Source organism: Vicia villosa, linkage group LG7 (genome assembly GCF_029867415.1).
Source record: "Vicia villosa cultivar HV-30 ecotype Madison, WI linkage group LG7, Vvil1.0, whole genome shotgun sequence".
Classification (NCBI taxonomy): domain Eukaryota; kingdom Viridiplantae; phylum Streptophyta; class Magnoliopsida; order Fabales; family Fabaceae; genus Vicia; species Vicia villosa.
The window spans coordinates 85862946-85877666 of NC_081186.1; the positions used below are offsets into that span (position 1 = coordinate 85862946).

Here is a 14721-nt window from a genome sequence, read left to right on the forward strand (position 1 = left end):
ATACCAATCACAATAAAACAAGACAACTTTGTTTTCCGAGTCCAAATAATTGTATTCCAACTCGTAAATGTGCATGATAACACCATAGAAGTCGTCTTCACCACCATCTGTAACTCCTTTTACAAATACGCCACTATTTATGGTTTTCTTTCCTTCTGTCCATTCATCAGTGTGAAATTTATATCCGTTTACAAAGTATGTGTGCCATTTGTTTGCACGTTTAATAAGGCCTTCAGCCAAGTTTCTCAAATGGAGTAGTTGTGGAGATGATTCGACATTACATGCCAATTGTTGCTTAAACCATGATGGAAAATAAGCATGTATGTCAATGGTTGCTGCTTGTTCACCGGTGAGTTCATAATGGAAGTTATTATATAACCTATATCGAAACACATTAAAAGTAAGTTAGAAGGTAATAAGTTTAAACCCAATGTGTTCAAAATAAATATTCACTTGGTATACTTACTCAATGTATAGTTTAACTTCAACGCAATTAATCAATATATGAACATGAGCAGATTGCAATTCCTTTTCGATCAGCCAGTGCACATTCGTCTTTCCAGAACTACAACCAGGAAGTCTGAAGACGGATAAGATTAATTGACTTCTTTATGTAACATTAACTTCATTCCTTGTGATTCTTGGAATTAACATCATGTGATTGAAATAATGAGAGCAAAAATGTGATATTTCCCGATGCAAATAATATGCACATATCGAACCCTCAACTTTAGCCTTATTTTTCACTAATCTCTTTGAATCACCCATGAATCTTTCAAAAGGATATATCCACCTATATTGAACAGGTCCACCAAGAAAAGCTTCATATGCAAGATGCACAGGAAGATGTTCCATTGAATCAAAAAAACCAGGTGGAAAAATTTGTTCCAACTTGCATAGAATGAGAGGAATGTCTTGGTCCAACTTAATTAGGTCATCGACTCTTAAAATTGATGCACAAATATCTCTAAAAAATTGACTAATTTCAGTTAGTGGATTGAGCACTTGTGTTGGCAATGAGCTGAAGGCAATTGGAAGCAATCGTTCCATGAAAACATGGAAATCATGACTTTTCATTCCAGTCACCTTCCCACTGTTGGCGTTAGCACACCTTGCCAAGTTAGAAGCATAACCATCGGGGATTCTCAATTCATTTAACCATCGGCAAACAAGCTTGGCTTCTTGTGGAGTTAGACTATAAGTAGCTTTGGGTTTTAATAGCTTCCCATTTGGTAGAGTCTTTAACTCTAAATCTTTTCAATTACACAACAGTTCCTTGTCTTTTCTAGCATTTTCATTATCTTTTGTCTTGCCTTGGACATCCATCACTGTGTTAAATACATTATCTATTTTTTTCTTTATGCATAACATCACGATTATGTCGCAATAAGTTATCTTTCCAATATGGAAGGTCCCAAAAAATACTTCTTTTAGTCCAATTGTGTTTGTCCCTATATCCTGTAATTCAGATCGCTTTTCCATTGTTTGTAAATTTTGGTAGATCACGAACCATGTTCCATACTTCAACTAATGACAAACCGGGGGGGGGGGGGGGGAGGCAGATCTGTTACTTTTACACCTTTTCTGAAATCATTCTTGTTTTTTTTCTAAGTGTGTGGTTTTTTGGTAGGAATCTACGATGACAGTCAAACCACGAACTTTTTCCTCCTTTATCCAATGTAAACGCCTTCGTCTCATCCATGCAATGAGGAAATCCCATTTTACCATGTGTACCCCAACCAGACAACATGGCATATGCGGGAAAATTGTTAATAGTCCACACCAAAGCAGCTCTCATGTTAAAGTTTTGTTTACGAGATATGTCATAAGTACATTCTCCAATCCACAACCTCTTTAAATCATCAATTAAAGGTTGTAAATACACATCAATTCCTGCTGTTGGACTCGACGACCCTGGAATGAGGCAAGTCAAAAACATGTTAGGCTTTGTCATGCACATCTCAGGGGGGAGGTTGTAAGGGGTAACAATAACCGGCCAACAAGAATATGCAGTTCCCGACTGTTGGTCATATGTAGTAAAACCATCTGAGCACAATCCAAGTCTGACATTTCTAGGTTCTGCAGCAAAATCAGGATGTATCCGATCAAAGTGCTTCTATGCCTCACCATTAGATGGATGTCGCATAGTGCCTGTACTTGTTTTGTTTGTATGATGCCATGTCATTTGACTTGCACTGTGCATTGAAGCAAACAATCTCTGCAACCTTGGTATTATTGGCAAATAAAACGTTGATTTCACTGCTATGCGTTTTTTTATTACTATCAATGGCTTTAGTGCGAACTACATACCTTGGACTGTTACAAAACTTGCATTCCTCTAACGCTCCATCGTTTGTACCAAACTCATTGTCATAGAACAACATGCAACCTCTAACGCAACAATCATTCTTCCTTACTTCTAAACCCAACTTCATAACCAACCTCTTCGCGTCATAATAACTTCTAGGAAAACTGTCTTTCGTAGGAGTCGCATCCAAAATCATCTGACAAAAGAATTCCAGACACTGATCAGGAACATTCCAGTTTGACTTTGAAGCCAACAATCTCACACACATAGATAACTTAGAGACTGATGAACCCTCAAACAATGGTGTGTTTATTTGTTTCAATAACTCGTAAAAATTTTGAGCTTTCTCATTCGGCAACTCTTCCTCATCACTATCTTGTTGTTCATCATAGGCCATATTCACCCCTAAAGCATCGCCAATCATTTCATCGTGTAGATTAAATTGTTCTTCATATTCCATATGTGATCGACTACTGGAGCCATGTTGGAAATTACTAGTCTCTGGCATATTCATCGGCATTTCTTTCCCATTTGATGTCCAAACCCAATAATTTTCCTTAAATCCCTTTCTCTTCAAATGAGTTTCTACTTCTTTCGGATCACTTATTATCTGTCTACATCCACATTTAAGACACAGACATCTCACTCCTCCCTCTGCCCGACAACATTCTTGATCAAATGCTCATGTAATAAACAATTTAACTCCTTCCTTAAAAAGTGGTTTAAGTCCACGTCTCCCAGCATACATACGATCGTACATCCAACTACGATAGCACTTGTAATTTTCCATATTGCACGTTTACAATATCGTATCCATTATAAGAAATGAATTTAATCAATTGACCTATTCGGGAATTATCGTCAACTATAAAATTCTATGTTAAACGAACGGTAAATAGAGTTTGCATACAATAACTTCAAAGGTTAATTTCTAGTGTTTATTAAACAACTTAGACTTTAGATTCTTGAATTTCAAATCTATCAAAACGCTCTCTTCCGCTAAAATTGATTTTTATCTCTCACTCTCATATGCCCCACCACACAACACAACGCAACTATCTTGAAAGTCAAGTAAGAATATGACTAGGTAGTGATTAATATTTGTTTTGATTTTTTCACTAAATGGTGAACAAAACATTGAAAGAAAAATGAGAGAATTACTACAAAAGTGAGCCATTAAATAAGGCCAAAACATCAACAACCGCTGCTAAATTACAAATCAAATTAAGGTGAGCACCTTTATTTTTTCACTTTAAACAAATTCATTTTAATTTTAATTTTTTGGTTTTTCAAAACATAAACAAACCGATGCTATAACATTCTACTAGCTTCACTCAATGTTCCATAGCTTGATTAATTCTCACCTCAAATCAAATCGAACTTCAAACCTAGCTTAGTCTATTGTAATGTTATTAGAACAATTATTGTTTTTTCTTAACTAAGTTAAACAAATAATTTATGATTTACTTTACAAATATAATTCCAATAACTTATATTTTAATCATTTCATTTGACTTTGGTTTGTTTTCACACTACCAAAATGTCATCTCGAATTGAAACAGTAAAAAATAGTTATACTCAACAACTTCTTATTTCGTGTGGTGCAGGACATTGAATTGTTAAGGGTTGTTTCTTCATCATCTTCTAATTGGGTTTCAAATTCACTAGTAAGTGGAAGTTACACCACATTGTTACAATTACTTCTCAATTCTTTTGGATCCAATATGAGTTTTATTCTGAACTACCATTTCTCATGCTTATTGTAACAAGCCTGGAACTGTTTTTTGTTTTTTATGATAGGAATGGTTGATGAACAAACATTGTACAGGCCTGTCAGTAACCAACTTTGTTGTTTCTAAATCCTAATGAATTAATTCTTTTGAGTAGAATATATATAAAACTCATGAGTTGGTTCATAAATGTAAAAATGCCTTGGAAAAATGAATGTTGTTAGGAACATCATTGTTAGTACCATATTAATTAAAGGCCATAATAAGAATTGAGTATTATTATGAAAACTGAAAATATTACTCTTATGAACCCTGTAATATATTCTGTAATTTTTTTGCAGAAGTATTTGATGCCAATAATGAACACCTACATTGATACCAGTAAGTTACCTTTTATTTGAAATGAAATTTCCAACAAAACACTTCAAGGCCAATGTCAATTTATTGTATCAGTTCAACTTGAGCCATCGTATTTCACATCCATCTGAGAGAAAAGACCTGCAATCACACATCAAAACCAAACCTCAGATCAGCCCCAAACTCACATATTCAAATTGCACAAAATAATACATACACATTCAATTTCAAAACTCAAAATGAAAAAATAGGAAATGGATTCTCTGACTTTTTTCCGCCAACTGCACTCTGTCGTTTACGTGTTTTGGGTCGTTGGATAAATCAATTGGTTGACAAAATGCCATGTGACAACTTGGGTGATTTTGAAAGAAAAAAGAAAAAGCAAAATGTTGTTTCTTCAACATCCGTACTCGTCGCCATGAACGTGATACCCACTATCAGTCATCATCAACCAAACTCATCCCTATTAAGCAACCACCAAGATCAAGTGAAGCATAGGCAATAATGAAAACAAACAGAAATACATTAGCTTTTAGTTTACATGGAGGAGGGAAACACGTTAAACTTGAAAAAATGATTGAACGGTAGAGTGTAGTTCGCGGAAAAAAGTCAGAGAATCTGTTTCCGAAAAAATACCTGAACTCCAACGTTCGCCGGAGAAAGAAAGAGCATGAATAGGAACTGCCTATATGATTCTTAGCTTGTAAAACCACGTCCAACACTGCAAAGGCATAACGCCGAAATCTTAAACTCAAATCGCATAAACCATGGAAGAGAAATCTCAATTGCAAAACAAAGTTCACTAGAAAGGAACGAACAAGAATCCCCAAATGCCGAAACCGTAAAAAGAAACAAACAATTGTACCTTGTGAGAAGGCTTGAAAAGAAAGATTGCAAGTTGTGGGAAGGCATGGAAATGCAGCTTGTGAGGATCCTGTTGGATTAACGGTTTTGTGAAAATTTAATTTTTCTTGAGTGAATAGAGGCAGAGAGTGAAAGAATAGAAAGAATGAGAACATGGGAGATGGAGATGAAAAGGAAATATTAAATAAATTTGCGAGGTGAAAAATACCTAGCAAATTTTATTGTTATTGACACTTGCGACGTGCTTCTCACCCCGCAACCTCCGTGTCTGACACATATACCTACCAGTCTGAACCATTATTAATTGCCAGATTTATTTTTCTCCAAAATTTTAAAAAAAACCTTGCGAAGTGGTCCTCACCTTGCAACGTAAAAAGGCTTTGAGACTTGCGGGGTGATTTCTACTTCGCAACTTTTGTGTCAGTAAAATCAACAAAAGGTCACCTGCTACTCTGACTTCTGAGTAAATGTAACATTTTTTTCAATAATTTTTTTAAAACACTATTGCGGGGTGTTTAACACTCTACAACTTTTTTTTCCAAAATTTCAAACTTCCCTCCCTCCGTTGCGAGAGGGAAAAGCATTTATATATATTTTTTAAGAAATCTGGGTTGCGAGGTGGAACGCATCCCGCAACTGCAATATTTTGCGAGGTGTTTGTCACCTAGAAAATTCACGCGGCTAATCAACAACTTTCTTGTAGTGACTCTTCACACATACTGCAACATTCATATTCGTCTCCACCATTCGCTACCTTGAAGTTCGTTCATTAAATTATGCTCCGATTTCGTTTATGTTTCTTGTTAAAAATGGGTTCTCATATTTTCATTTGTTGAATGTTTTCATTTTTTAGATTCGTCTTCACCACCTTAACCAAGCGCTTACTTTAGCTATGGTACATATGATTTATATTGCTATGGAAAAAAATACAAGTATGTAGTTATTGTGGAAACTTTATCCACCTTGTATTTCTTTTTCATAGCATCACTAATTAGATGAACTTCATAATTTGTTACAGTTCTACGATTATTTTCAATAAAAGGTGTGTTCTTGAAACAGTTTAATTAATATATCTTGTGATGTTGTATGTTTAGTGTATTGTTGCTAAAATGTTTGTTTTTTATTTTGTTGCATGTATTTTTTGTTTTGTTGTTGTTGATAAATGTTCTCTAGACAAGAACAAAATATTGCTAAGTCACAAGAAAAAGGCTTCTTGTGACTTAGCAGTGTTTTATTCTTTAAATTATTATACAGGTTGACAGTAGATAGAGTTTAGTTTATTATATACTATGTAGATTGTTTATTTCATTAACCTTTTAATGAAAATACATTCATTTAATTGACATAGAAATTTATAATCTGAAAATTAAGATGAATTTGAAAACCAAGCTATATCAATCAATGTTTTCCGAATTGTATGTGTCTCATCGTTTATTTCATGCTCTTTAACATATAGAATATGGTTCAATAACCATTGTTGTATGTCTTTTAATAAAATATAAAAAATACAGCAGTAAACAACAATTAAGAGATATACAAGACTCTCCCGTGACTATGCTTCTACTAAACCATCTCAGGTATACAAGGTCCAATAATATCTATATACAAGCTCCATTTACTTAGCACACAATCCTAAATTCCATGAAAAAAGAAAACACATATACATTGAATGCCGTATTATAAGAGATAAGATTCAAAATATATAAGCTCATTCACGTGCTTCCAGTGCCAAGCAGCAACCAGTTGGCATATGCACTAGCTAAAACCCTTACTCTCCTGCTCTTGATTCAATTAGTTTTTCTGTTTCAATTAGTTACAGTTATATTGGATCAATGCTCTATATATTTAGCTTCTCTTTTGTATGAATTTGTTGAAATTGATGCACATTTCTAGAACATTCTAGCAAAAATATATGACAATGTTTAGAGAAAACTAGAATAGTCTAAAGTTGCTACATGTTTCTAGATTGTGTCAATAATTCTTAGATTTACTTATAGTCTAGAAAGTTCTATGTCAATGTAATGTAGAAAAGACCACAAAAGCCTAGATAGTTCTATTCTAGAAACATCCTCAAGCACCTATAAATAGATAAGCATATGTGTAATTGTATTCAAGCCTTTAAGCCTTTAAGGTCCAATATCAATAACATTGGAGGCTTCATTCTACTATTACTCTCCTCCTACAACAAATTGATTACTTATGTGTTGTCATGCTCCGATACTAGCTCACACACTACTTGCTACTATCTTTCAACTATCAACCAGAGCTCTTCACACTATCCAACTAGATTCTAAACTATCACTACTACCTCAAATACCAACAGTGGTATCAGAGCTACGTTCGGTCATTCACAGGGCGTAGCAAACTATTTCTTCTTGTCACCAACAATTCTATTAAAACTAGAAAATGAGGTCTTTGACTCAAACACAAAGGAGTACAGGTAGCTACACGGCCCGACTCTGTTTGAGTTAAAACCCAAAACAAAAAATGAAAGAGAGAGGAGTTCAGGTAACCTAACATTCCGACCCTCTTAATTTCAAGTTCAACTAATGTAGTAAACCAATGGCAAATAAGGCTCGAGTTCAGATAGAGCACAAGTCCAGGCGATAAAAAAATTGAGACCTGTGGCCTCTGAGGCTCAACTTGAGTACAAGCCTAAGAAGACAAATGCAACTACTAGAGCAAGAATGAGTCCCTGTCAAAATTCTTCTACAAGAACGACAAGGAGACCCATAGTAACTAAGAAGCAAGAGTGATGACAAGGAGATTCACACGCAACTAGACAACATGTTAGAAGTCTTTAACAAGACCAACAAGGAAGATCACAAACGCAACTAAGGAGTGAAAATGATGAGATATAGTTTAATAACAATCATTGTTACAAGTAGTGTGACAAAATTGAATCGCGGTGAAGATAATGCTTTTCAAAATAGAATATATTACATAAGAGTATTAATGGAGGAGGAGATAGTTTCACAAATTCACATTTGGACAGCTATGGACTACACTTGAAGTTACCGAAATATGCATCAAGGAGGAGTGTTGAAATTGATGCACATTTCTAGAACATTCTAGCAAAAATATATGACAATGTTTAGAGAAAACTAGAATAGTCTAAAGTTGCTACATGTTTCTAGATTGTGTCAATAATTCTTAGATTTACTTATAGTCTAGAAAGTTCTATGTCAATGTAATGTAGAAAAGACCACAAAAGCCTAGATAGTTCTATTCTAGAAACATCCTCAAGCACCTATAAATAGATAAGCATATGTGTAATTGTATTCAAGCCTTTACGCCTTTAAGGTCCAATATCAATAACATTGGAGGCTTCATTCTACTATTACTCTCCTCCTACAACAAATTGATTACTTATGTGTTGTCATGCTCCGATACTAGCTCACACACTACTTGCTACTATCTTTCAACTATCAACCAGAGCTCTTCACACTATCCAACTAGATTCTAAACTATCACTACTACCTCAAATACCAACAGAATTAACAATCAATATTGATTACAAATTTTTCCTTTCTTCTGGAAAATGCTCTTTCTCGCATGTCAAAGTCTTCCATTGACAGTGATGAGAATAATCAATAAAATAAATTTTTTTCCTTCTCTAAATACAAAGTTTTTTTAACATGCATACAAATTTTCTACAGAATTTATATTAAGAAAGAGAATTATATATTTTTAATAGGTTTATTTTTTGAGATAATCTGATTCATAAGGATATAAATTAAAAAGGAAAGAAAACACTTGATAACAATGATCTATATATCATATGATAGTACATTCAACACTTTTCTTCAAATTTGAACACATCATCAAAATTCATAGTGATGATGTATTTATACATGATTTTCACTAGTGAAACATCAATACTATAAAAGAGAAAGATAGATAATAACAACAAAGGTTGATGTATTTCATATCCTCTCTTGATCTATAAACAACATTATTTATTCATGAAATTTATTAGGAAGAAAGTGTGTCATAAACGATGATATATATGGCCTATTAGTTACGAGTGTTGTCTTTAGTTTTCCCACCAGCTTGATCACCATTACTCATGCGACCATTAATATAACCACCAATATAACTCCGAACATTACCCATAATACCACCCGGAACACCACCACCAATACCTGGAACAACACCACCATCCATACCCGGAACAACACCACCACCATTGTATCCACCAGCATTACCTGGAACAACACCTCCAATAATACCCGGAACAGCGCCACCACCAATACCAAGGTAGCTACCACCATTCATTGGATAACCACCTCGATAACCACCAATACCATAGTATCCACTACCAATACCTGGATAATAACCACCTAAATTACCAGGGTAGCCACCACCAATACCCGGATAATAACCACCAATATTACCGCCAGCATTACCTGGATAGCCACCATAATAACCACCACCAATACCCGGATAATAGCCACCACCATTATACGGATAACCTCTGAAGCCTCGGTTAATATAACTGTTTTTATTCATTCCATTTATCTTGTCAACATTATCTGCAAATATGATATTATATTAAATTTATATTAATTGTATTATATGGTTGTTAATTTGCTAGGAAGAAAAAATTTATAAGTAAAAGAAAAATATGGTTAATTAGAACAGAAATATATTAAACTCCTATAAAATGCTCATGAAAAAAAAATAATTATGTATTAATTAAGAAAAATAATGAATAGCTCACCCATTTTGCTATTAGAGGAAGTCTCAGTGAAGACTCTAGCTGACACTTCTAAAGAGAAAAGAAGAACCATTGCCATAAGGCCAAGGATGAGGATTATTGATTTTTTCGAATCCATTTTAAATATTGAACTAGACTAGATGATTCAGATGGAGAATGTTGTGGTAAACGATGAGAAAACTTGTAAGAAAGTGTGTGATATATATAATGAATGGATGGAGTGATAAGTACGGAACCTTTATTTGGTATTTGTATTTCAATTCTTATATCTTAATATTGTGAAGTGAATAGTTGTTTTATTCATCTTGTTATTAATTTTATTGGCCGTCCTATATGTCTAAGTGCAATCTCATGCAGATACTGAGATGCATGCCCAATAATGCCCGTACTAATTAGAGAGTGGTACAGGTGGTCCATCCTAAAGTTTAGATAGAGTACAGCTGTATACGTTAGTCTAATTTAGTAGATTTCTTTTAACATGAATTTTCTTTCCATATTTAGTCTTAAAATTTGAGTAAATTGTCCAAAATATGTTATTTGATAGAATATATTTGATAAGTGCAAAAGTATCGTTATTTTGTGTATATAATTTGTTTTACTTATCGATACTTTTTATTAATACCGTTTGAATAATTCTCCGTTTTGTTTGTAAATCCGTATACTATGTGAATAGTTGTATTTTCATATATTTTTATATTGTTTGACAGTTTTAGTGTCCTTTTGTAAGTATTGATGCGTATTTAGAGCATGAGCAACAAAGTGTCGAAGACACGGTTTCAAACGCGCAATTTTGAACAACTCCTTAACGAATAAAGCTCAAAATAAAAGAATAAGAAATCATCAATTTGGTTGATTTTTATCCATTGATAGATAGGAAATTAAATAAGCTTTCCAACGCTTCGAATCTGGCCCATATCAGAGTTATGGTTCTCAAGTTATGACAATTATACTAAATAGCGAAAAAATAGATTTTTTTAGGTTATGGTTTTGTGGTATTTGTTCCCAACTCTATCAACCTTCAGTTTTTGGTCTAGATAGCTTAGAAAACAACAATGGAGCTTGCATACGGATGATCCGAAGTCGGATTTCTCATCAATCGGAGCTGACAACCTGTGAGATGTTTGGTTCTTCTTCATTTTTCTTTGTGTATTTCTCTTTTGTTGGGTTTTTTTTTGTAAGTTTACTTTGAACCTATGTATATTTGTTACTCTATTGTTGTATAAAGTTTTCTTTACAAATCTTTGTCGGTGTTTCCTTAATCTTTTTGCTTAAATGCTTTGGATTTGTGTTGATGTAGAAATAGACATCACAAGTCTTGATTAGGGGGATATTTGTTAGATTTAGATTTTAGAGATAGGTCTGGGGTTAACGTCCACATATTATCGGAGTTTAAAGCCTTTGTGTTATTCGATCAGTTGAGACATCATCGAAAGAGCAATATGGTTGAACTCTCGTCGGTATTGCAAAAATGGATATTGATCTGAGAGGTTTGTAGTGATTTTGACGAGTATTATAAGTTGAATGCAACGGAGTGATATGTATAAGTTTTTGAGGAGTGAGTGTATTTACATGCCTGATAAGTTATTTCTTTCCAAAGAATGTATTCTTTTTATGTTCATATTTACTTTTCCGTTTATATTTTTAACAAATTCAATCCAAACTCATAACTGCGGAAACCGTTGAATGACAGTCCGGTAGCACTAATCTCTATGGACACGATAAATTCCCGGATATATATTTCCAAAAATTTTGTTGCTTGTCTCTTTACCGCTTCAACACCATTAAGAACTAAAAAACAATAAAAAAATATAAGAGAGAGTTTTTTTAATGTAAACAAGATATTATAAAAGAGAGAACTAAGTGTTCTCCAATCCGATTACACATAGAAACGGGAAAATCTGACAAAAAAGAGATATTACAAATCAATTAAGATTACAGGAGGAATAACAAAGGATCCTTGCTAAACTCGTAAAAAGAATAATTGGAGTGTGTAATTTCTCCGCAAAAAGACCACTTCCAAACCAAAAACTTTATGTTCCACACTGTGTTGTTAATGTTCCAATCCTCATTCCGAAAACAAACTCCATTCTTTAATAACCATAAAGTCTATGAAGTGGCGAGCCAAACAACTCCTAGCTTACTATTTTTAACCTTTTGTATTCGAAAAATCGAGTGTCAACCCATAAAATCGACGAACACTCATCCTTCGCCTTATCCAATCTTCCAACCTAAAAAGCTATCTCCCTCCATATTTTTTACCACATAGAAATTAAAAAATGAATGATCTCGATTCTCCAAATCAATTCAACAAAAGATGCACTTTAAATAATTTAAAGGGAAAGAAATACCTCTAAACCAAAAGTTCATTTGTTGGAAGTCTATTAACAAGAAATCTCCAACCAAAAGCCTTAATCTTAAAAGGCACATCCGATTTCCACACTAGTCAAATGGCCTCGTCGTAGTTGTTAGAAGTTCCAAAGAGAATGTAGAAACTAGCATCGAATGCATAACACGAGGCAACTGAAAACTCCACATCCGAGTTAAAGGTCCACTCTACCAAGTCTTTAACTTCTGACATTCCTCGATAACCCTCCAATAGGTCTCGAAAGGATAAAAAATCGGACATAAGAGCCGAATTTTCCAAGACCTCCGTGGATAGGCCGAAATCACCCCATTTCCAATCTCCTTCAAACCACCCTCCCATATCTGCCACCGAAACTCACTTAAAACAAGAGGCCAAGAATATTTCCGGATATGTCTCCTTCAAAATAATACCGTCAAACCACTTGGCTTCGCAAAAAGGAGTAGTAAAACCATTAGGAGTAACAAACCTACTACAAGCAACATTTGTATCATTAAAAGAGAATTTCCAAAATTTTTAAAATGTCCCTCCACCAAGAAGAATTAGAAAAGGAATCTTTTTTGGCTACTCCTCCATAAAAAAGATGAGTAGATAAATCACCATACCGAGTTTTCAAAATATTATACCAAAGGGATTCTTTACTTTGAAGAATTCTCCATCTCCATTTGTTAAGGAGTGCTAAGTTAAACAACGGAATATTTTTAACTCTCCTAACCCCCTTTCTCGAAAGGTAAATTAAAATCCTTCAAACTAACCCAATAAATCTTCCTCTTTTCCTCCACTCCCCCATAAGAAGTTACTTTGAAGCCTAGTAAACTCTTTCACCATCTTCATCAGTATTTTGTAGAAATACATAGTGAATATGGTTAAATAGTTTAAATCGACTTCAAAAGAGTGCTCCTACTTCCCAAATTGAGAAAACAATTTTTCCAACCCGTCCAACGATTCTTCATCTTGAGCAAAAGAGGATTCCAAGTTGACTCCTTCCTTGGATTAAAACCAATAGGAATGCCAAGAAAATAAAAGTTACTCTCTTCCACCTTACAAGAAAGGAATAAAGACGCGGATTCCAAAAACGTGTTGCTAGAATTAATGTCTATGGACTTACTTTTGTGGTAATTTATTCCAAGACCCGAAACAAGTTCAAAAGCCCGTTACACCTTCTTAATCGCCCAAATATGTTTCCAAGTACCTTCTCCCACTGTTAAATTATCATCAGCAAATTGAAGAATGTCCACCCAATAAGACCCTTTCATAGCAAATCTCTCAAATTCCCTAACATCAATGGGATCATAGAGATATGGCATTTGAAATCTGCTCAGTTCCATCGTTTTTTTTCATATTTTCCAAACTGAAAAGACACCAATTTCTTAACGAAATTAAATAAAACCAAATTAAAATCAAATGAAATTACATATTCCTTATCCTATAGAGTATTACTTCTCAGAGTAATTCAAGTTCAAATTATAGTGAACATTAACTACACTTAACTATTAAACCCTAAACTCCTAAATCAAATCCCAAATCTATTTATCATTAAAATCAAATCCTCTTAATGTTCTGTAATGATTTCATTCAGAAAAGGGGAGATAAGGTCAGATTTGTATGAGGGTTTGGCATGCAAGAGTGTTAGGATTGAGAGAAACCCTAAATATCTATTAGAGAAGAGATAAAGAAGAGGAATCTAACCTTAATATAAGGAAGACAACCGAAGAGAATAAGAATGTTGTTGTGAGCAGTGGACGAACGGTGAAAAGTCGACGGTTAGTAGAAGTGAGATGGTGGTTGTGATTTGTGAGAAGGTGAGGGTTTTGAGCATTCACACGATGAATAAAAGAGACAGACTGTTGTTATTCTTCTTAATTAGTAATTTGATATATACCGAAATATATTATATTTATAACTAATATTATAAATTATAATTAATATTAATATTAAAAATAAATAATTAAAACTTATATGTTTAAATTATTCGCGCCTATCCCAAAAAAAATTTGGCGCCAAAAATAAATTAAATTCATGATTAAAAAAACATCAGAAATGACTATAATTAGAGAGAAATTTCATCGGATTACAGGGGTTTAAAACCTCATTTAAATGGTTTCATATTTATCCATAAAATAGGAAAAGTCACTTTTTATTCTAATTTAAAGAGGTTTCTTAAAGCCGCCTCAAAATAACAACCACAATTTGACCCGTTTTTTTGTAGTGTAAAAATAAGTGAAAAGATGACTAGGGGTGTTAAGTTTCAGGGATACAAACATTATTCCTCGGAATGTGACATTGGAATTCACATATTCCATTGTTTGTTTCAAGTTTTATTAAATTATATTCGGGTACTTTTTATTTACAGGAATATAATTTGTTCATAAACTTTTTC

The 14721-nt window shown here is 33.8% G+C and overlaps 1 protein-coding gene across 1 annotated transcript; it reads right to left on the minus strand.

Moving 5' to 3' along the window:
* Window positions 1–9163: 9163 nt before the first annotated feature.
* LOC131617689 (dormancy-associated protein 2-like) lies at window positions 9164–10170 on the minus strand. Its single transcript, XM_058888952.1, has 2 exons — window positions 9983–10170; window positions 9164–9794 (listed from the first exon to the last, which is right to left on the minus strand). The coding sequence occupies exons 1-2, from the start codon at window positions 10095–10097 to the stop codon at window positions 9277–9279; spliced, it is 633 nt and encodes a 210-aa protein (XP_058744935.1). The 5' UTR covers window positions 10098–10170; the 3' UTR covers window positions 9164–9276.
* Window positions 10171–14721: the final 4551 nt, after the last annotated feature.